We start from the raw sequence: 27279 nt of genomic DNA on the forward strand, positions 1-27279 counted from the left end.
AACTGAGACAACAACACCAGGATATAAAAATAAGGATTTCGGGACCGTGAGTAAGGCCTTTGATATTTTTTTCTCCCCCTCATCATGTTGAATAAGCCCGAACCACATTCGCTTTTGAATTTGCCCTCCCTGTGACACTAAAAGCTGAATACGCCGCAAACATACATACGTACGGACAGATATTAAACATGCAGGTTAATTATGCGTTACGTAGGCCCGCATTACCCGGAACGTACACGCATGACCACAAACTGCCGCGCAATCAGTACACGAAGAGCCAGTGCCGTGTGCCTCAGCATGCAGCGACCAATCACAATGCAGGCCAAATCACAGAGTCACGTGCTCAGCAAATCGACAGAGAGTATAAAGGCACGAGCGGCTGCTTTTCTCGGCACATCGACCAAACCCTTCTTCAGTCGACGACAGCAACAGAGAACCGACAGCCAAAAAAGGTGAGCATTTTAGACAGCATGTATCCTTCGGCATAAGTTTCACGTACGTGCAAGAAAACTATCACATACGAACGTGACAGTTTCACGTACGAACGTGACAGTTTCACGTACGAACGTGATAGTGTTCACGTACGTACTTGCTAGCTGCATGTATGTACGTTAAACCTTTTAGCATCACTTACGTACGTCATGGATTTTACGTACATACCTGAAACTGAAGGTGCCTTTCCATATGTTCATTTTTATGGTGCGTTGCGTACACAATGCGTTTCACATTCACGGACACAAATCGACACCGTTAATAACGTGAAAAAGGCGCCTCTCCACATGCGCGCCGACATTTGCGGCAAGCGTGGCGTATCCGTCACAATGCTACGTCCGTTACCTGATCACAAAGCCGAATTTCCTTCCACTCGGCTTATCTTGGAACAAAAATTCCTTGATTTGCACCGAATGAATTTCAGATTCATAAACTGTTTACAACGTAGGAATATATTCCATATACATGTAAATCCCTGGTCAAATCTTGAGAAAAAGGTTTAACATTTGTTTGGTTTGTCAGAGAAACGTGAGTGGGCAGGATCACTGAAACCTGATTCGTTCTCCGTACAAACATGGCTCTGAAGTCACCAACGATGATTGCCGGTAGCAGGTTTCTCACGCGGAAGAGCACCCCGGCGAGGAACGAGAAATTCGTACGCTGGATCCTGGCAGGAGTGCTGCTGAATTTATGCCTTGACATCTCTGTCTCGGTAAGTCATAGCCCTACGCCACCGTCTCTATGGTCCCATTTCAGTCTCAGTATATCACTGCGCTATCGTCTCTATGACCCAATCTCTGTCTCGATAAGTTATAGCACTGCGTTATCGCCTCTATGGTCCAATCTCGGTCTCGATAAGTTATAGCACTGCATTATCGCCTCTATGATCCAATCGCGGTCTCAGTATGTCATAGCACTGCGCTATTGCCTCTATGATCCAATCTCGGTCTCGGAAATTCATAGCACTGCGCTATTATCGCTATGATAATCTTAGCGCTTCTCTACTTTTCCAATTCTGTCTTATCAGAGTAATACTTCGCCTTTCAAGGGTGACTCATGCCTTACTTCTCTCTGATGTGATAACTTCCAGCAACGCACCAAAGATCCATATCTATACTTTCTCACGATCATTTTAAGCTTTCAAATCCTGTAAAAAAAATCAAATCTGCCTGCAGTCAGGTGACTCTAGTGGCCATTTTCCGTCGCTCGAATAGTTGAGTATAAATTGTGAAAAAACATTCAAAATAAATGCTGGACAGGGCACTTGTTCATAACGTCATAACTAAGGTTGAACTTTGTACGCAGGGCCGTGTGGTCCTTCAGGAAGATCGTTGGATGTCGTCAGAGGAGCCCCTCTCCGAAACTGCCGACGATGTTCGAATTCCGGAGTCCTCCAAGTCGGGCAATGTAGAAAATCAGGAGACAGAAGTGGCTGTTGCGTACGGAATACTGCAAGATACAGCTCTCTCGTCCGAACCGGATGCTGCAGGTGAAGGTACGCGAAATGCTCTGAAAAAGTAGGAACTTGAGTCTAAAAGTCTCCCCATGAACGTTGGACCGCTGCAAGAAGTCTTTCTCATTTTGAAAGGTCTTTTAATCCCGTCTAGTCAAGCTTTCAGCCTCATTTCACCAGTATGTATTTGCACTGACACCTTAAGGTGCATGCTTTCATTCAAAATGGATGCCATTTGGGAGAGCTTTTTGCAGTTTTCCCGTCCTTTTCAGGGGCGGATCAACGATTTTTCAAAGGGGGCGTGATCCAGGATTTTCCAAAGGGGGATTGGGGCGTGACTTAAAGCAACAATGGTAAAATGCCTGCGAACGCGTATCACAAAGCCCTTACGGCGTTGGGTTCGGGACCCGCGTAGGCGATTCTGGGATTGAAATGGATTCCTAGGCGCACTGTGGCGCAATCTCTGTCAGTTTGACCTCTCTTTTTTGTTCTCCCTCCCTCTTTTTCTTCTTTTTCTTGTGCCTCATACGCCTCCCCTGGATACGCCCCTGCTAATAGAAAGAAATGTATCTATTAATTAAAAAAATCAGGCTGGCGTAGCCATTCTGAAGGAATACGATGCCATGTATATCCCATGCTCCATGTTGCATGCATCATTCTTGTCTATTAACATAAGTATGCACGAACAAGAACAGCTAAGAACGATAGTGATGGAATTTTTTTATTTGTTTTATCCTATCTCTGGTTGACTTTTTCATAATTACTCAAAGAACAAGGATACGAAAACCCGACATGAGGATTTCTAGGGTGGCTTTCCTAGAAATCATTCTGCCCCCCAAAATAAAATAAAACAATAAGAATGCGGTCCTGTGTAAAATATAAAGAGGTTGGTGAGCAAGGGCTCCACAATCCGACCTTTTACTTTTAGGGTAAATGCAGCCTTTTTACTTCTACCATTACAGAACACCAGGAGGTTACAGCACTGGCGAGGAGATCGTCAGGGGGAGACACGTACGTCCGATGGGGGCGCACTACCTGCCCACGTCACTCTCGCACGAGGCTAGTGTATGCAGGTACGTAAGGCTAGTTGCTTCACATTCACCTGCATAATTAAACTGATTTCTGTAGCCCTAACCCCATTTTGACATCAAACAGAGCAACTGATATCTGTTAATGGTACCCTACAGATATCTGTTGACAGACGCAAATGTGACTTCAACACTCGATCCAAAACTTTTCATGTAATTTTATATTGTTCTACAAATGTAGAAAAACTATTTGATTCTTTTGGAGTTCAGTGTATTATTATATTCCTTTTTATATGTTGAAACTGGTCGTGAATTTTCTTTAACAAGAGAGGGCGCTGTAGGCGTGATGTCATTTAGGAAGGACATGGCTCAGTTTTTACGTTTTTCTGTGCCAAGTGTGAACCCAAAATTTGTTCATTTAAAAATCAGAGAAAAGATTGCTTGTTGCCTTTTACATGTTCTTGGACAAGAATATAAAAATCGTATAGTAAGCGTAAAAGCAAATGAAGGACAGCAACATTGTCACAACTTCCCGACATCATTTGGACATAGATCAATGTAACATGAAGGTTTTCTTCTCGGGATCATATCGCCATTCTTATTCATGTATATAAAAATTTTCCTTAGTTTAAAACTTGACAGACATTAATAAATCACTGTCTACCCCCCCAAAAAAAGATCATATTTATTGAGACTAATAGATTTATTTTCCACGGTTGCAATATAAAAACAGAGTTGCATAAATAATGCTTTCAAGACTCATGGGTCGAGTTCTCGCTCTCGAACGGCGGGAACACGACTCAAGAACACTGTTCTCGGAGCAGGATCACACCACCACCTCCTCGTCAGGGTTGTACAGGGACACACGAAAAAACACGTGAGATTTTGATTTTTGAACAGCTGCAAAAAGTAGAGAGAAGGCTTCCAAAGCCATAGACAATGGGAAGTTTTGCTAAATTAACATTGATTATTTTCCGTAACACAGAAATGAATGTTCCTGTTTATATAGAAAAGAATTCAGCCCATCCAAACATTAACTCGCGAATAACATAGCCTACATGGACGCAGCCATGTTGCATGTTGCTTGTTACTAACTACCATCGGTAACCGGTTGTTTTTTCCCGGCGTTCGAGCAGCCGACCCACGAACAACAAATCGAGCTGTTCGTGAACATACGAGAACAAGCCACCCGAACTCAGCCATGGTGACTCGCTAGGCGTAAGAATTTAATTAAGGAACAAATTCCATTCCAATCAAAATATTTTGATTTGACTGGTAAGTACGCTACATTAGTGTTCGATTACCACTGGCTTCAAGGAATGGTCTAAGTTTCTAGGAATAAAGCCTGAAAAGCACACATCTCGTACTCCATCCTCGTCAAATTAAACTCAGTGATCTTTTAAGATTCCCTCAAGAAACGTATTTAAAGTGATTATAGCTAAAACTTAAGCAGTGAGATGAACTCTTATTGATCAAAAGTAAACGTTCGCTTAAGGAGGGGGGGGAGGCTGGCACCATATGACGCTAATGGGCAGCGTTGTAGGCTCGAGTCCCTGGACTTGTACTGAAGTCGGAATCCATTCGCTATTCTTGTGACTTGTGACTTGACTGTAATATAGCTGTCAGATTTTGACTTGTGACTGGACTTGGACTTTCAAAAATTGATTTGCTATCACTCCTGCTAAGGTTTATAGTACAGATGTACTTCCGTTATATGTATTACATGCCTGTAGAATCTTACATTAAAACAGCATATTTATGGATTTTTGGTTGTTCTGTCTCTTTGAGTTCTATTGAATACATTTTGGTTTGTTTGGAAGTCCGAAAATTTTTTCACAATCCGCTCATTTTTTTCTCACCACGAAAACGTGTTTTGGGCATGATGTGATAGCCCACCCCCTTAGTCAAAAAGTGGAAGGGGGTATGTAATCCCATCTCCCCTGGGATTAACGCCCATGTTTGCCTGCACGTGTTCGTAGCTACAGCAGAATTTAAAACAAAATCGGCTCGCCTCACCGAGCTAATCCCTACATCTGGATCCCTCTCTACACCATATAAGCTCCACTCCCAGTTAGAATCCTGCAGTCTCCTGAAGACGGACAGAGTACACTGTTCGAAACGTCGAGTTATTCCCCGGTTCTTCTCAGAACCACACATACTCAAAGAAGAGATAAATACATGGTGTTACCGCAATCTTTACTATAGATCTAGTTTCTTTCACCATGAAAACCTTTAAGTCTTAAAATCGGGAAAGATAATTTTTTTTAGAGTCACACATTATCTTATTGGTAGCCCAGTGTTTACGACTGCACTTAATAATTTACTTCATTTTTGTTCGTAGGCTATGCCACATCGTCACACTATTTACAAAAAGGTGGCACGTCGGACTTCATCTGCCTTCCAAAGAATCCTCAGTGGGCCTCCCACAAGGATGGGTTCAACTCACAATCATACTTATATGGGACGGAGTACAGAGTTGGCAGTTTCGATCCATTTTCCCACAGGAACGCCGAACATCTGAATAACCACGCCGTGCCCTGCGCCGTGTGCCGCCTCGTCCGCAAGACCAAGTTGCTTTACCCGGCCAGGCTCAGCTGCCCTCCCGGATGGAGGGTAGAGTACAGTGGTTTCCTCATGGCCGGACACTACACCCACAGGCGGACCGAAGCCTTGTGCGTGGACAAGGAGCCCGAGGCAGTGGTCGGTAGTAGTACCGTTAAGTGCGGGGCGCTGCTGTACATCATGGAAAGCGCGTGCGGGTCCCTTCATTGCCCCCCTTACGTTAAAGGGCGTGAAATAACGTGCACCGTGTGCAGTATCTAGAAATGACGTACAGATCACATCATGGCATGAGGTATAACTGCTCAGACATGCGTCACATTTTTCCGTAGATTTTTTGTCACTTATTTCCACTTTAACCTGATTTAACTATAATGAGTTTCAAATAATTGAATAAACAAATTCCCCATTCTTTGAGAGTTTATCTGTGAATCAATAGAGACCACTTCTTATAATGATATAGTTTCAGTTATTCAGATGAACTTGCTGTTTGGATACGCATATTTTCCACTTCATCAGTTCGAAGGCTATCTCTTTAGGCCTACCGAGATGTCATCGTGGAGTTATTTGGAGAAAAATGGCCATTTCCTTCATGCGTCTGAGACGCTAGGGTGGCAGCAGACATACCAGTCCTTTTCAAGGTAGTGCGCGTGCTCAGAACTATGTGAGCATGCACGCTCTGAACAACACACGCATGCTCAGAACTGGTAAGAAAGGACTGGTGTGTTTGTCGCCACCAAGCGTCTCAAAGTCTCCCATGGGTGTTTCTTTAAGGGCCGGATTGCCAGTGTGCAGATAGTGGAGAAGTTGAAAGTGATGGCCTCACTTTTCTGCTCACATAAGCTTAGAAGAGATTTTTTCTACTGGTCGAAACACACGGCCAATATCTGGATTCAATTTGCTTATCCTGTAATAGTAATTTAATCCAATCATTTCAGGCCACACTTAAGCCAAGAACTAAGGTTTCGAGCTGCCTGATGTTAATACATCACATTTAAACTGTTTTCGATGAGGCACTCATTATCATCAGTATTAGTGTCAAGAAAAAGTATGGATTTTTAATTAACTGACCCGTCACAGAAAACTACCAGTTGCAGCACAGTATGTGCCATTAATTAAAACTTTCTGACTCAAAAGATATGAGCAGGAATGAGGCACATGTACGTTCATGCGATCCATTGATCTTGATGGTTAAATTTGATTGCGACCACCGAGAGTATACAGCCTGAGCGTATAATAAAACAGATAAAAAAAAATAATCAAAAACGTAACTGTGTCTTGCCATTTTTCTTATTTCAACATGAACTTTATCAGAGCTGGGGCCTGGGGGACACACCAGTAGTCCATTTTAATACTTATGTTTCTTTGCCAAGAGGGCGATGCTCAGCCTGGCCGGGTGGGAGGAGGGCGGCCAGCTCTGGCCTCCTGATTCCCCTTAGCGACGGTCGTTGATGGAGATTGGCCAATTCCATCCCCTTTTGGATCCTTTCTTCGTTTTTTCTTTCCTCCCTTCCTGTTTTCCTTTATTGTTTACCTCCCCCTCTAGCGCGCAAAGCGGCAGTCTTTATGTAGTCATGAGCGCTGAGTGACAACGTCCCAGACTGGATCTGTTGTTATAAAAAACATATATTCCCCCCCCCGTGACGCCGTACACACAATCGAGTTCGGGTGCCCTGTTCTTGACTCGGGTTTCTTCAAGTTGTTTTTGCGCTCGAGTTGCGAGAACAATGTTTTCTGATGAGGATCCCAGTTCACACACCTCGTACCTCTTCGTCAGGGATGTACTCGAACGCGCTGAAAAACGTGTGACATTTTATTTTTAAACAGCTGCAAAAAACTATAACGACAATGGCTTATTACAAAAGCCGGAGACAATGGAAAGTTTTGCAAAAATTATCATTCATAATTTTTGTGCATGACACAGAAATCAGTGTTTCTTTTTTTATGGGAAAGAATCATTTTAGCCCAGTTATCCGAATATTAACTCTAGAAGAACGTACATGGATAGTGCCCTTCGCCAGCGTTCGAGCGGCCGACCCCCACCACGCGAACAACATATAATTATCGTGCTGTTGGTGAACAAGCCCCCCCCCCACTCGACCTCAGCCAATGTGTACAGAGGGCGCGCTTTTTGAAGTTAACGCGCGATCTCGTGCGAAAGTACATGTACATGTAGCACCGATACTTAGTACACATGTCCATGTACTGTACATGTACATGTACGTGGTCCGGCAGTACAACAGACATGTCGGCCCGCGCATACATTATATGCTAGGTAGCCTATCATTCAGCGGAAGCGAAATTGTACAGGTAAGCTGCGTCTTTCTCCTCCTGGTTTATGGTCACATTGAGGATAAATGTTTCCAGCTTAAGCTTGTTAGTAGTTGAGTTACAATGTTTACATTTGTGCGTCCCTGTCCCGTTTTGGGTTTTTCCTACCTCCGCCTTCAGCCGCTAGTCTCTTGTCCTTGACAATTTTTATGTGGGCCTAGCTAGGCCTACATCATACATGTACATGTATGTACATACTTTACCTGACGACGATTGCACCATGCTGTACACTTTGTGTGCATCACAGGGTGGACAAGTGGTGAACCAATGACCTACATGTAGCTCCGCATTTCAGTTCTCCTAAGTCTACATGTAATTTGCGTCAATCTCCCCATGCAAGGCGCAAACCTATAGGCCTAATACAGTTGGTGTGATGTATCTGTGTATGTATGTCATCTGGTCATGTCTGACATCCTGGGGCCTTCCTCTGGATGCTTTGCTGACTAGGCCTACATGTATAAGCCTTATCGGAAATACTGCATGGTTGATTTTGCCATTCTACCATTATGTAAATCACCCATGTAGTATTTGCAATTATAAAGCTTAGGCCTATACAATTCTCGGAGGCGGGGTACATGTTCGTCATGTTCGTACCGCAGGTGGAACCTTGTTTATTATCATAATAATTTATGCCACAGCTACACAGCTTGGGCTGCGCATGTCGCACGTCCTGTTGGTGTCGTATATATCATTCCAGTCAGTACTATTGAACTTTAATAGTGCTATTCATTTCAGATGCTTTTTGAAATAATGCAAAATTAGGAAAGAGTTCCAAATATGGATGCTACTTGACACCCTTCGCATAAAGCAAGTTGGTTGAGATTGGTCTGAAAAATTCAGTGTTAGTAAGTCATGTGAGTAAATGACTAGGTATTCTCTCCTAAATTGAACCTCTCTGGACATGTTTTGCTCTCTGAGGTCTAATTGGTCGCTGTAGGGAATAATTATTGCCGTCCATACATGTATATGGAACTCTTTCCTTATTTTCTCTTAAAAAAGGAATACAGTACTTTTTGGTTGTAGGACTGTGTACAGGTCTGTATGTGTGAATTTCTTACAAGGGTATGGGTGGCCATCGGGGCAAAAAAGACAACACGAAAAAACCTTATTTTAAAATAATTTACAAAATAAAATAAAGAACTATTTTCAAAATGAACAAAAAGAAAGAACTGAAATTAAGAACAATGAATAAAAAATTGATGAAAATAATTAAAAATGAAAAAACGAAAAATCAAATGAAATCATTAACAAAAAATAAAATGAAAAAATTGAAAGCAGAAAAAATAATAAAATACATGTAGGAAAGGAATAAGAAATGAAAACAGGAAGAAATGAGAATCAGCCAGAAAATAAAAATATTGAAAAATTGACAGATAAATGAAAAAATAAAGTAGAAAAAGAAGTAAAAAAGAGTAGAAAACACTTTTAATGAAAATGAAAGAGAAATCTACTAAAACAACAATACAAACTGCTATTATTGTTTGAAAAGAAGCAAAAAAGAAAATCTCGAAAACAAAATTGTAAGTAGCAAAACAAACATTTAACTCGCAAAACAAGATTGTAACTCGCAAAATAAAATTTTTGTAAAAAGACAGACCAACTCTTAACGTTGGGGGTGTGCGAAGCTCTGTGCTACGGTTCGCTGAACTTGGCTCGGCAGACGCGCCGCGCCGATGGTGGAATATTTCCATCGTTAAAATTTTACAAAGTCTTTGCATTTCCTTAGTAGCATGATGATGGAGTGGTAGGGGTTGGTAGGACACAATTAGCACACAAGGTGATGTAAGAGACCACATTTGTTTTCTTCTAATTCCTCATTTGCTTCATGACGATCTTGACATATATGTGAAAAGTTTCCACGATTATGTAATTGAAAAAATATGATTAAAGTAAAAATGCCTGTTTGTAAGGTAATTTTCATTGGTCCGTGGTTTAGAAATATTAATGTTCCCCTTTGACTTTCACTTATGGTATCATATCTTACTTTTAATTTCCGGTTTGCATGACTTATGCACGTTTTGAAAGCTTTCGTTATTCCGTCTCTAAATTATATTTGGAGGGCATGGAGGGACTTTTAAAAAATCTTTCAGCCAAACATTGATGTACATGTATATCCTAATGATGCCCACATTTTTCATAATGTTAAATTGGCAGAAGCTGATGAAGCAGTGTGCCTTACGGTGAGACAACAGTGGTTTCACGGATGAAATGCCGTGACTACATGTGACTCTGAGCAGTCTACAACAAGCCATATGAAATTGCTGTCATGTGGGGTTGATTAAATAAAGTACACTGATTTCAAAGTTGAACAGCCCCAAAACAAATCAATGTGATCCTGTTACATCTTGTAGCTTATTGAGCTGCTCAAGCCTACTCTGTTTACTTATGCCATGACTGGGCCATCTAACTGCCTTGAAATTATTTAGAGGGTTCCTTACCACCTGGATGCATGAGAAAATGGGTGAAGGAAAACGTACATGTATACAGCAGAGCTAGGAGCAGCCGGATTCTCAGTGTACAGGGCTGCAAACTTGTTGGTTTTTTTTTCTGAAACTCCCCCCTTAAAACATGATGGTCTTCATGGGCCCATTCCCTCACAAGTACATGGACACTGGATAATTGGTACTAGCCCAGCTTTACTGCAGTGAAGGAAGTAGGCTACTGCAACATTTCATTGGCTACCTCGCAAACCCACAAGCATCACAATTATTGATTGTAACTTTCAAGAAATCAAAGTTATTTACAATGTTGTCAAAAATTATATGGGTCCTTAATCTTGTCAATTCATAGACTCAATATGGTTGTAGTCCAAAGGCATACGCATGATGTATGTATATGGAGATATCATTAGATCCCCACCTATGTTGCATGCTCCCATTGAAGTTATGAAAATCTTGATAGAGCAAAAAAAGGAGTAAACCTTACTCAAGTGGAGATCATCACTTAGGCACAGCGCTCCCTCAGAGAGATAAGTGAATCTTGGGTCCTGGTAGAGTTAGGGTGTTATTTGTCAATGAACATGATGCTCTTAACTATTATTTTTTTTTACTTTCAACTACGGGCAAACCTGATGTGCGATGGTAATGCTCTTCTGCCTGTAATGTGTACTTTTTGCATGATCATAAAGCATGGTACATGTATGGTAGCGTGCAAGGCCAGGCCAAAGCACTATGCACTCCCACAACGTTCATAGGAGATCGGTTATTTTACGAGAATACAACTTGTTTTGTGAAATACAATTTTGTTTTGCAAGATTGGTTTGTTCTGTCATTTTGGTTGTAGATTTCTCTTTTGTTTTCATTTATCTTCTCCTTTTTTTAAATTCATCTTTTCATTATTTATATTTTCTGGGTTTTTTTTTCTTATTTTTTTTATTAAGTTTTGATCTTTTCTCAATTTATTTTTTTAGTGTCCAGCTTATTAGTTTTTGAGTGTTTTATTTTTCATTCTTTTTTTATTTTTATTTGTTGTTCTTAAGTTATTTGTGTTTTCCTGTTTTTGTTTTCTTTCTATTTCTTTTTTATTCTTTGTTTTATTTTATGTATTTATATTTTAAATCAAATTTTCTTTTTCTTGTTCATGTTGCCTTTTTTGCCCTGATGGCCACCCATACAAGGGTTGGTCGTGGCATATGACAGATTTACACTATGCTATATGTACATGAATACACTTTGCATGTACATGTCATGTCTGTGTACAAGTATGTATCAGCGCCTTGTATTCATTCTAGTACAGTACGTAAAGAATTGTTCCAACTTTGTAATGAAGAAGTTTGAAGTAGGCAGTGGTCCATCAGTGACTGCATCTTCTTGCTAGCAGGATTCCTTGCTTGTGCTTGAAATTCGTCAGGAGGCCGCGTTCAGCGGTATGTGTTCACCGATGTACTAGCACTGTGTATAATTTGTCTTCATCCTTGCTGTTTGCCAGGCCCAGCCAAGCTGTGTCCTTGTCTCTTCCAGCCAGTGGCCCGCTCGTCACCCCAGCTTCACTGACCATGAGTTTACCGTCTTCAGCTGTTCTGTCCTCATCTGTAACTGGCCAGCCACCCTTCACTGCATCTCTGCCTGTCAGCATGCCAGTTTCTCTGCCAGACTCCTCCATACCCATGGATGCTGACATTACAGCGGTGTCCCCTGCTCCAGTAGTTCTCCCGACCTCTTCGTCTGGCATCCCGCCTCCTGCCTTAGCCTTGTTGACCGCTCTTCCATGCGTGGCCTCACCCTTCATCCCGTCATCACCCAGTGTTTCACGCACTGCCCCAGCCTCGTTTGGCCCTTTTCATTTTCCAGTGCTTCCACTGCCCCAAACCAGCAACGCTGACATGACCGTTTCCTGGAGTGATTCCGATCTGTCAGCTCATTTGTTTGAGCCATCCGCGGAGTCCATGTCCACAAAGTGAGTATAGAGAGAAATGTAATATACAGCTTTTGACCAAGTTTGAGTGCTGAAAACCACGGACCATTTACCCAGGGATGTGCAACATCATGCTCAGAGCTGGTTCAATGTGTGTTACGGCTGGCACAATATCAAAGCAGAAATTAAATTGGATTATCTCTAATAATAAAACATATACATGTATTCCTGTCTACCACTTTGTTTGCTTGTACTATTTTAAGTCAGCGTACACTCTTTCTAAAAATATGTTGCTCCAGATATTTCATCCTATGCATTCTGAGAAACGTGTACCACAAAATTGGGGAATTTTGCCTCATTAAAACTTTGTTTCTGCTTGAAATCGTGTGTTTGCACTGGGGCCGCTCGCGGTTGCACATCCCTGGGTAAATGGTCCGTGTTAAAACGAATTACTACAGGCTGATTTTACCGTGATCACACTACGAGATTAAAGCAAGCGATATACATGTAGTTGTCTCAGAACAGCTCTTTTACAGAATCTGTATGATTTGAGCAGTAACTGATTATTGATCTACCTGCAACTATAACATATTAAAACTCTTTTAACATGTAACTGTTTTTGTAACTGCTTTTCATCAGCAGCTCTCCCCAGGTGCCTATCAGCAGCTTTGTCCAGGGACCTCTCAACATCTCTTTCCAGGGACTTACCAGCAGCTCTGCCCAGGGACCTACCAGCAGCTCTGCACAGGGACCTACCAGCAGCTCTCCCCAGGTACCTACCAGCAGCTTTGTCCAGGGACCTCTCAACATCTCTTTCCAGGGACTTCCCAGCAGCTCTGCCCAGGGACCTACCAGCAGCCTGGCCAAGGGAACCACCAGCAGCTCTATCCAGGTGCCTACCAGCAGCGCTGTCCAGGGGCCTCTCGGCATTGTTGTCCAGGGGCCAGTCAGCAGCCTTGTCCAGGGACCCACCAGCATCCAGGGACCTTCCAACAGTCTGGGCCAGGGACCCAGTGCTACATGTAGCAGCCCAGCCCAAGAATTTACCTTCAAGGATCTGGACTGTCTGGACAACCTGCCTGAGGTAGTGGAAAGCTTGTCCCAGGCACAGAGACAGCAGGCTGCAGAAATCAAGAGGCAGTTTCAGTTCTTACAGGAAGAAAAGGTATTTTGAAAAGGTGTTTTGGGTGAAAAGCCAGTATACATGTAAATTGACTGCTTCGAGTGGTGTATAAAATTAGAATGTTCCTTACATGTGTGCATATATGGAAGATCACATAAAGGAGGCTCATTTCATAAAACAGTGAGAAAAAGCAGTCAACAGTTGAATCTTAATACCTCGTCCACACATTCTTCCTGATTTCAGCTACAACCGATTGATTTCCATGTAATTATGATTTAGATAATCAGATGTACTCCTATCAGAATCTACTAGAATATGTAATTTGTTCAAAATTCACAGATGCATACGTGTACATATTCCTTTCCCAATTACACGCAACTCTTCCTGGAATACTTGCCTTCTCTCCAAATCGTGAAGCAATGCCAACGGAGGAAAGTTTTATTTGTGGGTTTTATGGGATCATTTAGAATCATTTTAATCAAGTATCTGACCATTTCATGCTCTTGCTTTCATGTACAACCTTCTCTGACCGCGCCGCCAACATACACTTCAGGAGTTACTGAAGGAAGGTAGGTTACAAATGTCTACAAATTGTTTTGCATGGGGAGGGGGTAAAATAAATCCTGAACGTCAAACTTGCTCTGGAGAAAGCTTAGTTTTGCTTCCATCAAAGTGATTTGTGTCCACACGGGATCCCAGTAGATCTGAAATTCTACATCTACGTAGTTTTGGGTGGTTTATGGTACAGAGTGTTACAAATTGAGAAGCACAGTTCATGTATATGGATGCAGAGAAAAAGATATTTTCCAAGTAACGAAATTCTGTCCAAATATACACAATGTACCTGTATGTCTATATGTGTCTCGAACAATGAAGAACTACCAAGAGTTTTAATTTTCTGCCAAAAAACCCAGACATTTTGCTTATCTGTATGGGGATATCAAATGTTGTGGCTGTCCTGAGTGAATTTAGAATCGAATTAAAACTATTGGTTGGATTTAATGAATAATGCATTTTTTGCCTTTGGTTTTTTTGCAAGCTTTTGTTTAAAAAACATGTAGTAACTGTAATTATGAAAATGTTGATGAAAGTTGTGACATTTGTCAAAAACGTTTTCAGTTGATTTCCAACACACTCAATGATCTGTCCTTAATCCTTGAACCTTTATGTACAAGAGCAAGACCGACTTCAAGAGGTTCAGGGGGAGCTTAGAAGCTGTACGAGACAAATCTGCTTGGCAGAGGAGGAGGGCGCTGTGGTGTCACAACATGTGAAGAGGTTGCAAAATGGTGAGTTAAATAAGGGCATTGTAGTCAGCTCTACAGTTGTCATTTCTGACTGATCCCAATTGTTGGCTCCGACCAAGGACAGGAAAACCTTCCTCTCACACAGCAGACCCCGTCCGGAATTTCCCACCAAGAACAGGAGGCAAGAAATGATTATCTGCAGAAATATTGGGGACAAGCAATTAGATTTTAACCCCGTCCTAGGCCTCTTCCCCTGACTGACTTGCCAGTCAACCCTCCCTCAAGGTCCAAAATTGCGAGAATTTTAGAATTAACTATGAATGCCCTGACAAAAAAATCCCTCAAGGCTTTGTGTTCGCTATTCTAGTCGTTGAATGTTAGACTGTTGGTTGATTCAGTCTCTCAAAATCAGTGCTTTTCATGAAAGAAATCTCTTTGGAAATTTCACCTCGGCAACCAGACATGGAGTCTGCCTCCTCTGAGGGTTTGCAGGTGGCCAGAAGGATTCAGGAGACAAGACAGAAGAAGGAAAGTGATGCAAGGTGAGAAGCCAGTAGGAAAAAACCCTCAAAGTAAATAACTCTTGTGTGAAACCCAAAATTGCTTGTGTTTCACTGCCATTAATCCCCCAGTCAGGACCGTCAAGCCCTCCAGGGACCAGGTACTCCCTTAATGACCTCGCTTACGAGGATAAAACAAGTAATATGGGTATTTGTCAACAGAAGTGGTAACAAGTCCAAGTCACAAGTCCAAGTCAAGTCACAAGTCAATTCTTGCAAGTCCAGGTCAAGTCACAAGTCAATTCTTGCAAGTCCAAGTCAAGTCACAAGTCAATTCTTGCAAGTCCAAGTCAAGTCACAAGTCAATTCTTGCAAGTCCAAGTCAAGTCACAAGTCAATTCTTGCAAGTCCAAGTCAAGTCACAAGTCAATTCTTGCAAGTCCAAGTCAAGTCATAAGTCAATTCTTGCAAGTCCAGGTCAAGTCACAAGTCAATTCTTGCAAGTCCAAGTCAAGTCACAAGTCAATTCTTGCAAGTCCAAGTCAAGTCACAAGTCAATTCTTGCAAGTCCAAGTCAAGTCACAAGTCAATTCTTGCAAGTCCAAGTCAAGTCACAAGTCAATTCTTGCAAGTCCAAGTCAAGTCATAAGTCAATTCTTGCAAGTCCAGGTCAAGTCACAAGTCAATTCTTGCAAGTCCAAGTCAAGTCACAAGTCAATTCTTGCAAGTCCAAGTCACAAGTCAATTCTTGCAAGTCCAAGTCAAGTCACAAGTCAATTCTTGCAAGTCCAAGTCAAGTCATAAGTCAATTCTTGCAAGTCCAAGTCAAGTCATAAGTCAATTCTTGCAAGTCCAGGTCAAGTCACAAGTCAATTCTTGCAAGTCCAGGTCAAGTCACAAGTCAATTTGTGCAAGTCCAGGTCAAGTCACAAGTCATTTTTCCAAGTCCAAGTCAAGTCACAGGACTTGACAATTACAAGTCAAGTCACCTGTCTCAAAAATACCAACTCAAGTCGGACCGGTGTCCAAGTCAAGTGACTCCAGTCTACAACTCTGTTCCACAATAGTGAGCTACCAAAAGTTTGCAGCGTGTTGGCCTATCAAAGTGGGGAAGGTGTGCCGACCCTTTCCAAACCCGCATTGCCGGCTGATACATCCTGACGTGTCAGCCCATTTAAATATGCATAGGGCACAGCAGCCACCACGTTGCAAACTCTTGGCGGCGCATGACTGTGAACCACAGTATTGGCACATATACCCAGCAAGAAATGAGACCGAAGGGTACCCCCCAACATGTCCAATCCCTATACACATTCCAGACTATTGTTACTTAACACATCCCCCCCAAGATGTCTGAAAGGAATTTCCCAGATTCCTGCGAGACAATGACCAACACAAAGCAGGGAGGGTTCTCTCCGTCTCATACCTTGCTGCATATGTTGGCACATCATCTTCCATTAATGTTTGCTACATGTAGATATCGGCTACTTGTACCCGTAACATGGCTCAATTAACCTTTTTTGGTTGTTAAAGCAGTTACTAAATATATAGCGCTCAATGCTACACCCGCAAGACGTTAGATCAGAATAAGCTTTAAGGAATTGTTAACCACCTTTCCTTTAACCCTAACACTCCTCAGTCCTCCAACAGGTGAAGGATTGAGGAGGGTTAGGGTTACTCCTTCAAGAATGCATCAATTGTAGTTCACCGTAACTCCACATGAAGGAATGCATACATTACCCATTGTCACTGCCATTATATTACCTTCACCACTGTAACCTCTATCACCACCAACATCACCATCATACGCCTGCAAGGTTTCTGATGAGGATTGTTTGTCGTTGGGGGGCAACATTTTAAGGCTGAAATTCAGTTGAGATCTCACAACTCATGCCTGCCTCCTGTCAGAGCTTTGTGTCTGCCTGTCATCCTGTTGTACATGGTGAAGGGGGAAATTGTCGGACCTAGATTGGCAGTCCTTCCCTCATATCCCTCCACGAGTCATGTCTCTCATTGATAACGAGTTAGGGAGTTTTCATACAGAGCTGTACATCACAACGTGAGCTTGATACTAGTCCACACCTCAGTTGCGTGATATTTGGCAAATACCCTTTTGTCCATAATTATTCTGAGCTTGAAAGATGTAATTGAAACAGGACATGTCCTTGCCTATTCCATTTGTACAACTAGATTTTTGGAGGGCAGTCAAATTTGACCGAATCTTTTTGCCAAATATCATGCTTAAACAATATTTTTCAATACACGTGTATTTTTCAATGAGGATGCAAAATTAATGGTTCAATAAGGTCTACATGGCAACGACATGACAACATTTCTGATCCTCCCCATGAAACTAAGCTGGCTTGTCTGAACTTTTTCCAGACAGCACTGCTCTGGCCCAAAGTAATTTTGGGGAAAACAAACAAAAAACAAACAAAAAGTTCTTTTGACTTTCAAATTCAAGCTGAAAGCCACAAATCATGACACTTCTGAGGGTCAGTTTTTCTTTTCTCTCACGGTAACTTTGACTTTTGCAATAAGAGGCCATTTGTGAGCCATGCTTACCTGTACTTCGCAAAGTCTGCATCCTAAGATGTGGCAAACACTTTATGTCTGCTGGTATATGCAAAATAGGCGAATCCCTTTAAGGGTAAAGAGTTTGATACATGCAGGCTACCCACGGGGGCCCGAGGGTAAAGTAGACAATTTAACCTGTCAGCCAGCGCTGTGTATGTATGGACGTCATGTGCAGCATGAAGTGCTTAACATAAACCATTGTGAACTCTTTGTGTGGTCAACATAAGATGTATCTTTGATTTTTCATTTATTTATTTTTTTAGACTTTTTGCACAATATCGATTGAAAATGACTACTCACCAAGAGCTGGTGTACGACCAGGAATCCGGAACGCAAGCCCACGTGGACCTGGCCAAGCAAAAGGAGAAAATACGAGCACTCCAATCAGAAAGTGAGTCTTGGCTCTACTATATTGTTCAGTGGTTCCTTTTCATTTTGTTCAGTCCGTTTGCCACGGATGATGGTAAACGCAAATGCTATTGGGAATTAGGAAAGTATAAACTTTCTTGTTACTACAAAGTTCTACCCCAAATTTGATCCATCAACGTGACGTGCACAGCACTGCACGATACCAGAGAGGCATACATTTGGAACTAAAATGTTTACCTCTCCAGTACTGTGCAGTACTGCGCAATCACCTTGATGGATCAGACGTGGGGTAGAACTTCAACTGGGACTTCACATCTTCATTATCTGAAATTTAGCCAAGATGGCCCACCAAAGTCATCTTTCTAGAGGGGTAGCTCCCAAGATGGCCCATCAAAGTCACCTTTCTGGAGGGGTAGCTCCCAAGATGGCCCACCAAAGTCATCTTTCTGGAGGGGTAGCTCCCAAGATGGCCCACCAAAGTCATCTTTCTGGAGGGGTAGCTCCCAAGATGGCCCACCAAAGTCATCTTTCTGGAGGGGTAGCTCCATGTAACTCCTTGGTGGCAGAGGAAGGAACAAGAAATTTGTTTCTTTCCATTTTAAAAGATATACTTTATGGCCAGTGAGAGTACCAGTTAGGAAAATAACCAGTTTTTTTGGCAGACTGTAAGTGAACAATTCAATTGTAAACATCCATAATTCTTGTTTGATTCAATTACAACTTCACCTTGCAATCTCTCAGTCAATCAAATTGTGAAATCGTAATAACAATTTTAATCAGCACTTTTTAAGCTTAGTTTCTCAAAACTAGATCAGCTAAATTTTAGAAGTAAAGGAGAGCATAACTGTAGTTATAGACGACCCAGAACTAGGAATTAAACAATATTGAAAACTGCAGTGTCCTCGTTAATGTGAGATTTTGGTATTTAATGTAAATTGACAAATTCCACCATGTGAAGGTTTCCTCAGATCACATCACAGTCAGTGAAAATATACATTGCCCCAGTATCAAGAGAAGACGTGGAGGGGTGGGTTCTGAGTCCCCGGCCACCCTGCTCATTTTTTACAAATCTTTGTTTTGAAGAAACAGCAGTGGAAGATGGTCTTCTTGTGACTGACAGTGGAAGCACCTTAACACTGGAGCAAAAGATGGCATCCCTCGAGGCCAGCAAGGAGGAACTGATCGCCGGTATCAACAGTGAAACAACAAAAGTGAGCAATAGACATCAGCATTTTTTGGGAATTAAAAAAGCCCCTTTGCGTATGTTTACGGTGCTTCGTGGGGTACCAGAACAATAGGAAGTAGCCCCAAGGCACATTCATTGACCTTGTGGGGTGCTTAAACGGTACCCTACAAGAATTTCACGGAATGGATTTTAGGAATCAACGCATAAAAGGAGGAATGTCCAAGGTATACTTATCCTTCGCAAATTGAAGTATTTTACGTAAGGGATATTTGGTTGAAATGTCAACCCAGGAAGGACAGATCGGGTTCAAATGAGAGCACATTGGAAACTGTGCTTTTTGAGTACACCAGAAGAAAGGAACTACCCCACAAAAATACAAATGTAAGAGCGTGCGTATTTGTCAAAGGCATGCCAGGCATGCTGGGCTCGGGGCTCATAACTTTGTGCTCCAGTGGGAGTGCACTCTCCCCAGCAAAGAAGAGGGAGGCCTGTGGGAAGTTTGTACGATGGGGCTTGTGCATTCTTTGGAATAGTATTGATGGTAATAGTAAGTCGTAGTCATCTCTGGGATGCTTGGAGAGCAGCTACAAAAACTCCTAGTCTCTGATTATCTGAGTTAGCTCCTCTTCTGTCATTCTAATCATCCTTTTGTTCTTCTGAACGTCTTTTATGTTTGGTAATTTCAGTTTTTGTTACATCTAGTCTGTTGGTTTGTCTTTGTTTTGTTTTTGTCTTTGTTTAGTTTTGACTGTGTTTTACTGCAATTGTCTTTCTCTCATGTACAATCTGTTGTCAGTCTTCTTTGTCTGGTTCTTTTCTTGTCTAAAGACGGCATTTCTGTATAAGGCATTGTCTTCTGAATATGCCTCCTTATTTGTCCCCTTTTATTTCAATGTCTCATGGTCGGATTTAATTTTCACTCCACTGAGGGCTTGCCCTTTATTTTTTCCGACAGTAGCCCACCAGGCTAGTAAATTGTGATTTTTACTAGCCCGCAGAGATTTTTACTAGCCCATGAAATGTGTGAAAAAAAATAACAATTAAAGCAGGTTTTTGACTTAAGAAGGTTGGTCCACCATGACGTTTCTAACAACCGCTATCACATGGGGTTATAGCGGTTCGTGGGTAGACTGGTTCCCGTTCCCTATTCACTCACCAGGCATGATTGTCCAATGAGGGGCTTGCGATCAGTGGTACAACGAAGTCACATACGAACCGGATTGCACCAGTCTATGGACGCAATATCGGTTTTTGGTATCTGGTTCCCAGTATGAATTGTATGTTAATTATATTGGTCACGTATAGAGGTCACTGACTACTGGAGAAACTATCATTGATGCGTTGATGATAGGTCCTAGGTACAGTTATCACGTAGTCCCAGCACACAATACGGGATTCCAGGTGCGAGTCAGAGGCGATGTTGAGGTTTATTTGATTCCAATAAAATAAAGTTACATTCATGACAGACAAAAGGTAAAGCTTTGAAATCAAGACTTTGTTTTATTTTCTTTAATCACATCAGAAAAACAAGGAACGTGTACATTTTTTAACTCACCCGCCGGACGACTGAGGGAAGTGTTTTTGACTCTCCCGTGACTGGTTTCACTCTCAGTTGGCTAGCGGGCAACCTCTAAGGGGAAACCCTGCACTCTTGTAGTAAAAAATCTGTCATTTATTGACCGTATGTATAATTTGAAATGTACATTGCAATATGGAGATAAATGATGAGTCCCCCCCCCCAAAAAAGGACCATATATCCAAACGGAACTCGTGTGCGCATGTGGGGAATTCCCACCAAAAGAACTATGTTAAAAAGGTCAAGCTCATTCATGGTGATTTTTTTTTTACGAGCGTACAATGAAATGTTTCTAACAAACTCTCTCTGTGAAAACCTTGTGCTTCAGATTGCCAGTGAAGAATCGCGGCAGGCGTGCTTGAGGCTGGACACAGAAGTACTTCATGTGAGTCTTTCTTGTCATTCGTCATCTTTGATGATTCCGTCTCTTGCTTTCTCTACGACTGTCCATATTTCACAAAATATTTGACATTTTGTAAAATGTAAAAATGTAACTGATGTTTTAATGTAGATGGCCAAAACATTTAAGGAAATAAAGATGAACCCTCTTGCATTATTACGTCATTTAGATCAGTCACCGAAGATAAAGTGCATGTTCTTATGCCCAGTGTAAGACTAGCATGGAATGCAGTGGTGTGCGAATTTATACACAAAATAACACAAGTGAACTCATTTTGGGCTAGTGCTAGTCTGCTCGAAGTTCGGTAACTTGTATCGGCCTTTGCGTGCTTAAATTTCTGCCGAAGGTGTGCATGGAGGTTTGACTTGTCAGCTGTACCAATGTCTGCATAGTCAGATCATGCCCGCACTTCCTCCGGTGCGAAGTTGACAATAACAGCAACAACAGAGAAATATGATGCTTAATAACGAGTATTGTGAATTAAAATGCACGTTTCCTCCGTCGGCAGAAGAGGAATCAGGCCCAGCTGACCAGGCTGAAGCGGCAACTGAAGGAGGCCCAGCTGAGGAACAAACAGTGGCACGAGGAGGCCTGCCAACTGGAGAGCCAGATTGAGAGATTGCGTGCTTTCACCGAGGAGTGAACTGAGGCTAACCCAAGGATGGAGGAGAGCGCTCCACGGATCGCCCTTGTCAGAGGCAAGTCGTTACTCTTAGTATTCGTTTCACACACCTCACCCGTGCCCCTCTTGAGGTCGGTGTATGTACACATTGGGTCACCTCCCCCATATGCAAGCACAGGTCTACATGCAATGTGAGCATGTCTGTACCTATCAATATATTACATTGTATATCTATCTAGCCGTGCACTCTTGTGTGAGTAGTATTATGTGTGGTTCTGAAAGTCAGTAATCAGAGGGTACTCAACGTTTCGGACAGTATGCTCTGTCCGTCCTCAGGAGACTGCAGGGATTTCAATGGTGGATATCTCATTTCTTGACATCAAGGTATCCAGAAAGCAGGATATGGCAGTCTTACCCGCCAAGTCTTCCGGAAACCCACCCACACGGATCGATACCTCACAACACTTCCTTCCATCACCCCAAGATCAAGTCTTCTGTCAACCTTGTACGCAGGGCATACAATGTCTGCAACAAGGAACATCTCACTCAAGAACTATACATCACATCACAACAGCACTGCATGGGAATGGATACAAGGCAAGTCAAGACCCAAGATCCACCCCTGGCCAAAGGGTTTCCTATACCCAAAGCCAACTAGTTAGGGGCCCTAGTTCCATTACCCTCCCCTACCTAGGCAGTACCTCCCATCACATCCACCGCACCCTCCACCAGCATGGCATTCAAGTGTACCATACAGCAACCATGAAGATACAGAACCTGCTGATGACCTCGCACAAGGACCGGGCCAACCCTCAGCACTAGCCAGGAGTGTACAAGATCCCCTGCCAATGCGGCAAAGTGTACATCGGCGAGACCGGCAGGGACCTCCCCGCCAGACTCAATGAACACAGCGCCCACGGCAGGAAAGGAGAAGTTGACAAGTCGGCCATCATCAAGCATTCCTACCCTCAAGACCACCAGACCCTCGCCACGTCAGGGAAGCCATCAGAATCCTTATTAAGCACAACACAGTTTCCCCCCCCCAGACATCAGTATCAAGATCAACGACAGCTGGCACCCCATCCTCACATTCCCAGTCTGATGGATCTCCTCTACCCTAGGACATGTTTCTAGCCTATGGGTCTCCTGTATCTCCTGACAACCTTCCCAGTGCTCCGCTCTCTAGACGGACCTACCTTGCTGATCACCTAGCATCCCATGTTCGGGATGAGTGCCCTTGGTTGGACTTCAGACACCATACATGCTACCTCATCACTGGTGGACCCTCTGCAGTCTCCTGACGATGGACAGATCATTACTGTCCGAAACGTTGAGTATACCCTCCGGTTCTTTTCGGAACCACACAAACTCGCAATTGAGATATCCCGGCACGCTGCTACCGCAAACGTTTTCTTAACTTGCCAACTTCACCACGAGAAGTTTCAAAGCTTCATGTACTACAATGTCCTCAAAATTTCTTGCTGTTTTTCTTTTCCCCTAGGCTAAAAAACATCAGCGAGGTCGAAGAGGTCCCTGACAGCTCTGGTATGTGGCGGGCCTTCCCTTCAGAAAAACGAGGTTTTTTAATTTCAATTTGGGTTTGAAATTATCTTGAACCACCCACCCACCCCCAGTTTCAACAAACAAATGGATTTCTTGTATTCAGTATTATACCACACCAAGACTGCACATAGAAATTCTCATTACCGTGCCTGTGATATGATGTTCATCTGGACATCAAAGCTCTTGTTTTCTACATCTATGGCTTTCTCCCCATGACTGTGCAACTTTGTACAGTGCTCTTGTTTGCAGCACTTCCCAGATAAAAGATGCAAAATGTTGATGTCAGATTTTTGTGTACATGTATAACGCACTGGTGCATCTTGAATGGGTTGCCTTCATGGACCAGGCATGGCTCTGTCAGCCCAGTAACGCTGCTGAAAATATGTACTTACAGACCTCAACATGAATAAAGAAATCGAAAAAAAAGCATATTGTAAGTCGCTCCCTCCAAATGTAAACTGAGCCATGAAAAGTCCTTCGTCCAAACAATTATTGAACTCTCAAATTCTGGAGGAAACTGGAAAAATGAATTAATATCGTACCATTTTACTGCTTGTAATTTGTTTTATGAAATTTCAAATTTGTATGCCTTATTTTCTTCGTGAAATTGTACAAATTTATTATCGTAAATGTACATCACAGACAAGAGGGGCATGGAAGAGACAAATGTAAATAATCACTTTGGTCCAAAACCTGTCTCCTTAAATTTCTTATTCAAATAAGCAAGTACCTGTACTGCCCATCATATTCCTAGAAAATTTATAGCACGATAAACTAAGAGGCGTACTACCAACATTTGTCAAATATTCTCTAAATTGAAAAATTTAGAGGACCTGACGTTTAAATCTTAGCAGAATCTTTCTCCAAGTTATGTGTTCAAGCTCCAACCAACAGTCGAATATATAGGGACAGGTACATGATATGCAGCTGAACATACTGAAGAGCAAATATAGAAATGGTTGCAAATATACGCTTTACCTAAAACTACTGAAATACATGCAAGGTCTACATAATTGTGTGTATTCTGTGTCTTGGCATATTCAAATTTCTGTTTTGTTATTAAAATACATGCAAATAAGCTGTGCCCTCTGACCTTTTTGAAATTGCGCAATCCTAACCTTTAAATATAAGTTCCGACATTGAGAGTTCTACGGCCTGGTGGTTAGCTTGCTTGCTGCTAGGCCAGGGGACCCTGGTTCAAACCCTGAGTCCCCCTTGTGGCGGTCTCAGTTGTCTCCCGGTCTCAGTGGTCCCCCTTACCAAATATGGTAAAATACGTCATGCCATCTCTGTGCACAACAACGGGAAAGTCGTTTGTTTAATGTCCGGCTATTCAGGGGGGCCCGCTGAGACTGGGAGACAGCCACACCGGAAAAGGACTTTTTTTTTACTAAGTTTTTTAGCAAAATTGTGCATGCCCACCTGGATTTGAACCCAGGTTCTTTCTTGAACGCGGCACTTTCTTGAAAAAAAATGGGCTCGTTTCTAAATGTTAAACCTTCCATTGTTTGGACTTGGAATATTTTTTCAGCCAAACTCTGTACTGGAGGTGGGTAAGGGTGGAAGTCCTTGGAGCTGAAAGTCTGAGAGCTGACAGGAAGGGTAGAGCGCATGGCTGAGGGCGGGGACTATCAGTATTGGAGCTCTGAGGGTCCCTTGGGGTTGATGATGGACATAGCTTCAAAGTTCCATATTGCCAGTGCCAGTGTAGCCCTTACAAGATTGAGACTAAAGGCTCCAAGAGGGAACTTTGTTTATTAAGGACCTTGGAAGATGTTTGAGACTGGCAGGACTTGCAGTGTGAAATCTAAAGATGGGAAACGGATGTAACTGTAACTCTGACAGTGTAAAATGGTCCAGATTAGAAGAAGGGTTAAGTGGCAAGGACTACATTTTCACAAATAGATATATGTACAAACAATTAAGTTCTGCTAGTTTAAATAAATAAATATTTATTTCACTTGAAAGAGAAATTAAACTGGTGGCAATAACTGCCAATTGTTTAACATACACACAAACGCTTTTTTGCAAGGTAATATCAAACGAATTAAAATCATATCAGTGCTAAACAGTCGGTCCTTAGAATGCACTAAAAGGTGTTTAGTGAAAAATATTCATTTGGGAAACAACTGGTTAAAATTTAAACATGTTGGCTGCAATAAAACTAGTTTTATGACTAACAAAATTAAAAAGTGTGTAAATCAAATCAATATTTCTTTCGTGCACAGAGTAAGGCCCTTAGAGTGTTTTTAAAATTACATTTTCGCAGTAATGACTTTTTGGCGCCGAGACGCCAATTTGTGACTGCACTTTGGTGATAATTTTAACTTGAAGTGAAAGACTTTTTTTTCTAATGCTATGCGGATGTACAACTTGGAAAATGCAAAGAGAATTTTTGTCCAAGGAATTACTTGTCAAAGTGAGGTTCTAAATGGCAACAAGGTTGAACAGTGCTGGTATTCTGGCTGCCTGAATGGGAACACTATTCAATTCTTAAGAGCTTGCAATAGTTACAAGCTTTCGGCCAAGTTCTCGAAAGTAGAAGTATCGAGTGACATGTACATGAACATGTACAGTCTTTCCAAATGTAAGTAAGTTTTCTTACAAATTATACCATTGCATTTTAAAGTATAACATTTCATGCAACTTTAATGTAAGGCAAAAAAAATCGGTATCTGGTCAGCGCGTGCGTCGATTTTGAACGTGTGCGTCATTTTTTTTCATTTTTTCTGAAAATTTTCAAACAGCGCCCTCTATTTCCGCACATCCTGAATGCTTGCTAGTAGACTGATTCCCCAAGTCCACAAGTCAGAAAGGCAATTTGTTCAAGGAACCAGACTAATTCTTTGGTAGCTCGTACCCAGTGATACTGAGATACGTTAACGTCACGACTGCGTAATGTTGACGTCGAACACGAACAGTACATAGCCCATGGGCAGCCAGCTGATCAGCAACAATGGCGGCATGACGTGCGACGTGCTACGACTTGCCTTGCGCTTTGATTACATAACCTACTCATTTCCATTTCTCTTGCCAGTCTTAAAAAGCCAACCCCACCCCCCCCCAAAAAAAAGAAAACCCGTATCAATTCTGGAACTTTGGTCGGACCGGATGGGAGACCGAGTATTTTTTTGCCTAAACATGAATGTTTTGAAATGCACTTTAATATGAGTAAATGTGTTAAGATAAAAAGAAACAAATTAAAGGCAAACTGTAGTCTTTCTTCAAAAGTAAACTGACCAATTGTGTATTCAATTTACAAAAGTAAACCTCTTAAGTCATGACTCAATTTGGCTGTGAGTACAGTACAACGTCACTGTACTGAACAATTGGGCTTACGGACCATACCCCTTGCCTCCCTAATTTTCCGTGCACTTTTAATGAACATTAAAAATTTGCTTTAAATTAAAGAAAGAAATTTAGGACTGATGACAGTGACTTGAAAGTTAAGATGTCAATAATTAAACTCCGAAATTTGAATGGCCATTTTATGAGCCCAAACATGTAGCAAAACAAGCAGCCGCACGAGAGAGTTTGTTTCACATGTACACGAACACACAAGTGTGTAAACAAGTGACATTTCGACATTGGAAATAACATTTTTTTCTGCAAATAGTACCCTCTGTTTTGGCAAATGGCGCCTTCTTTTGCCTGGGTTTTCCCCCTTTTTATGGAAATCGAAACATTTTTGATTTTTAGGCCTATGAAAATGCAACTATTGGAACGGTACCAATTAAATCGGACCCGTTGGGAGGAATGCTACACCAAGCATTGTGTGAGGACCCTGCCCTGTTCATTGTGGCTGTGTAGTACTGTATCATACCCATAAACCTCTCAAAAAATGAAAGTATCAGACATTTGTCTTAAGTTGAAAACTTCAGCCAGGTGTGCCACCTCACT

At 42.1% G+C, this 27279-nt stretch overlaps 2 protein-coding genes across 9 annotated transcripts in view; both read left to right on the top strand.

Moving 5' to 3' along the window:
• Positions 1-292: 292 nt before the first annotated feature.
• On the top strand, positions 293-6803 carry LOC110990065 (uncharacterized). The gene is made up of 5 exons (XM_022254861.2): positions 293-452; positions 1015-1204; positions 1798-1987; positions 2908-3018; positions 5315-6803. The coding sequence occupies exons 2-5, from the start codon at positions 1067-1069 to the stop codon at positions 5794-5796; spliced, it is 921 nt and encodes a 306-aa protein (XP_022110553.2). The 5' UTR covers positions 293-452; positions 1015-1066; the 3' UTR covers positions 5797-6803.
• An 849-nt stretch (positions 6804-7652) lies between these two features.
• LOC147799211 (uncharacterized) overlaps positions 7653-27279 on the top strand; it is a 29411-nt gene continuing 9784 nt past the window's right edge. The window contains exons 1-12 of one of the 8 annotated variants that reach the window (XM_087137254.1): positions 7687-7842; positions 11791-12258; positions 12856-13381; positions 13893-13908; positions 14515-14628; positions 14999-15128; positions 17927-18054; positions 19116-19243; positions 21123-21179; positions 21703-21892; positions 23318-23361; positions 24911-26480. In XM_087137254.1, coding sequence (XP_086993380.1) covers positions 11858-12258; positions 12856-13381; positions 13893-13908; positions 14515-14628; positions 14999-15128; positions 17927-18054; positions 19116-19243; positions 21123-21179; positions 21703-21837 — 1635 coding nt within the window. In that variant the 5' untranslated portion in view covers positions 7687-7842; positions 11791-11857 and the 3' untranslated portion in view covers positions 21838-21892; positions 23318-23361; positions 24911-26480. The other 7 variants (XM_087137257.1, XM_087137253.1, XM_087137258.1 and 4 more) reach the window with 7 other exon arrangements.

Source organism: Acanthaster planci, linkage group LG05 (assembly GCF_054643075.1).
Source record: "Acanthaster planci isolate LZ-2023a linkage group LG05, COTS_SCS, whole genome shotgun sequence".
Lineage (NCBI taxonomy): Eukaryota > Metazoa > Echinodermata > Asteroidea > Valvatida > Acanthasteridae > Acanthaster > Acanthaster planci.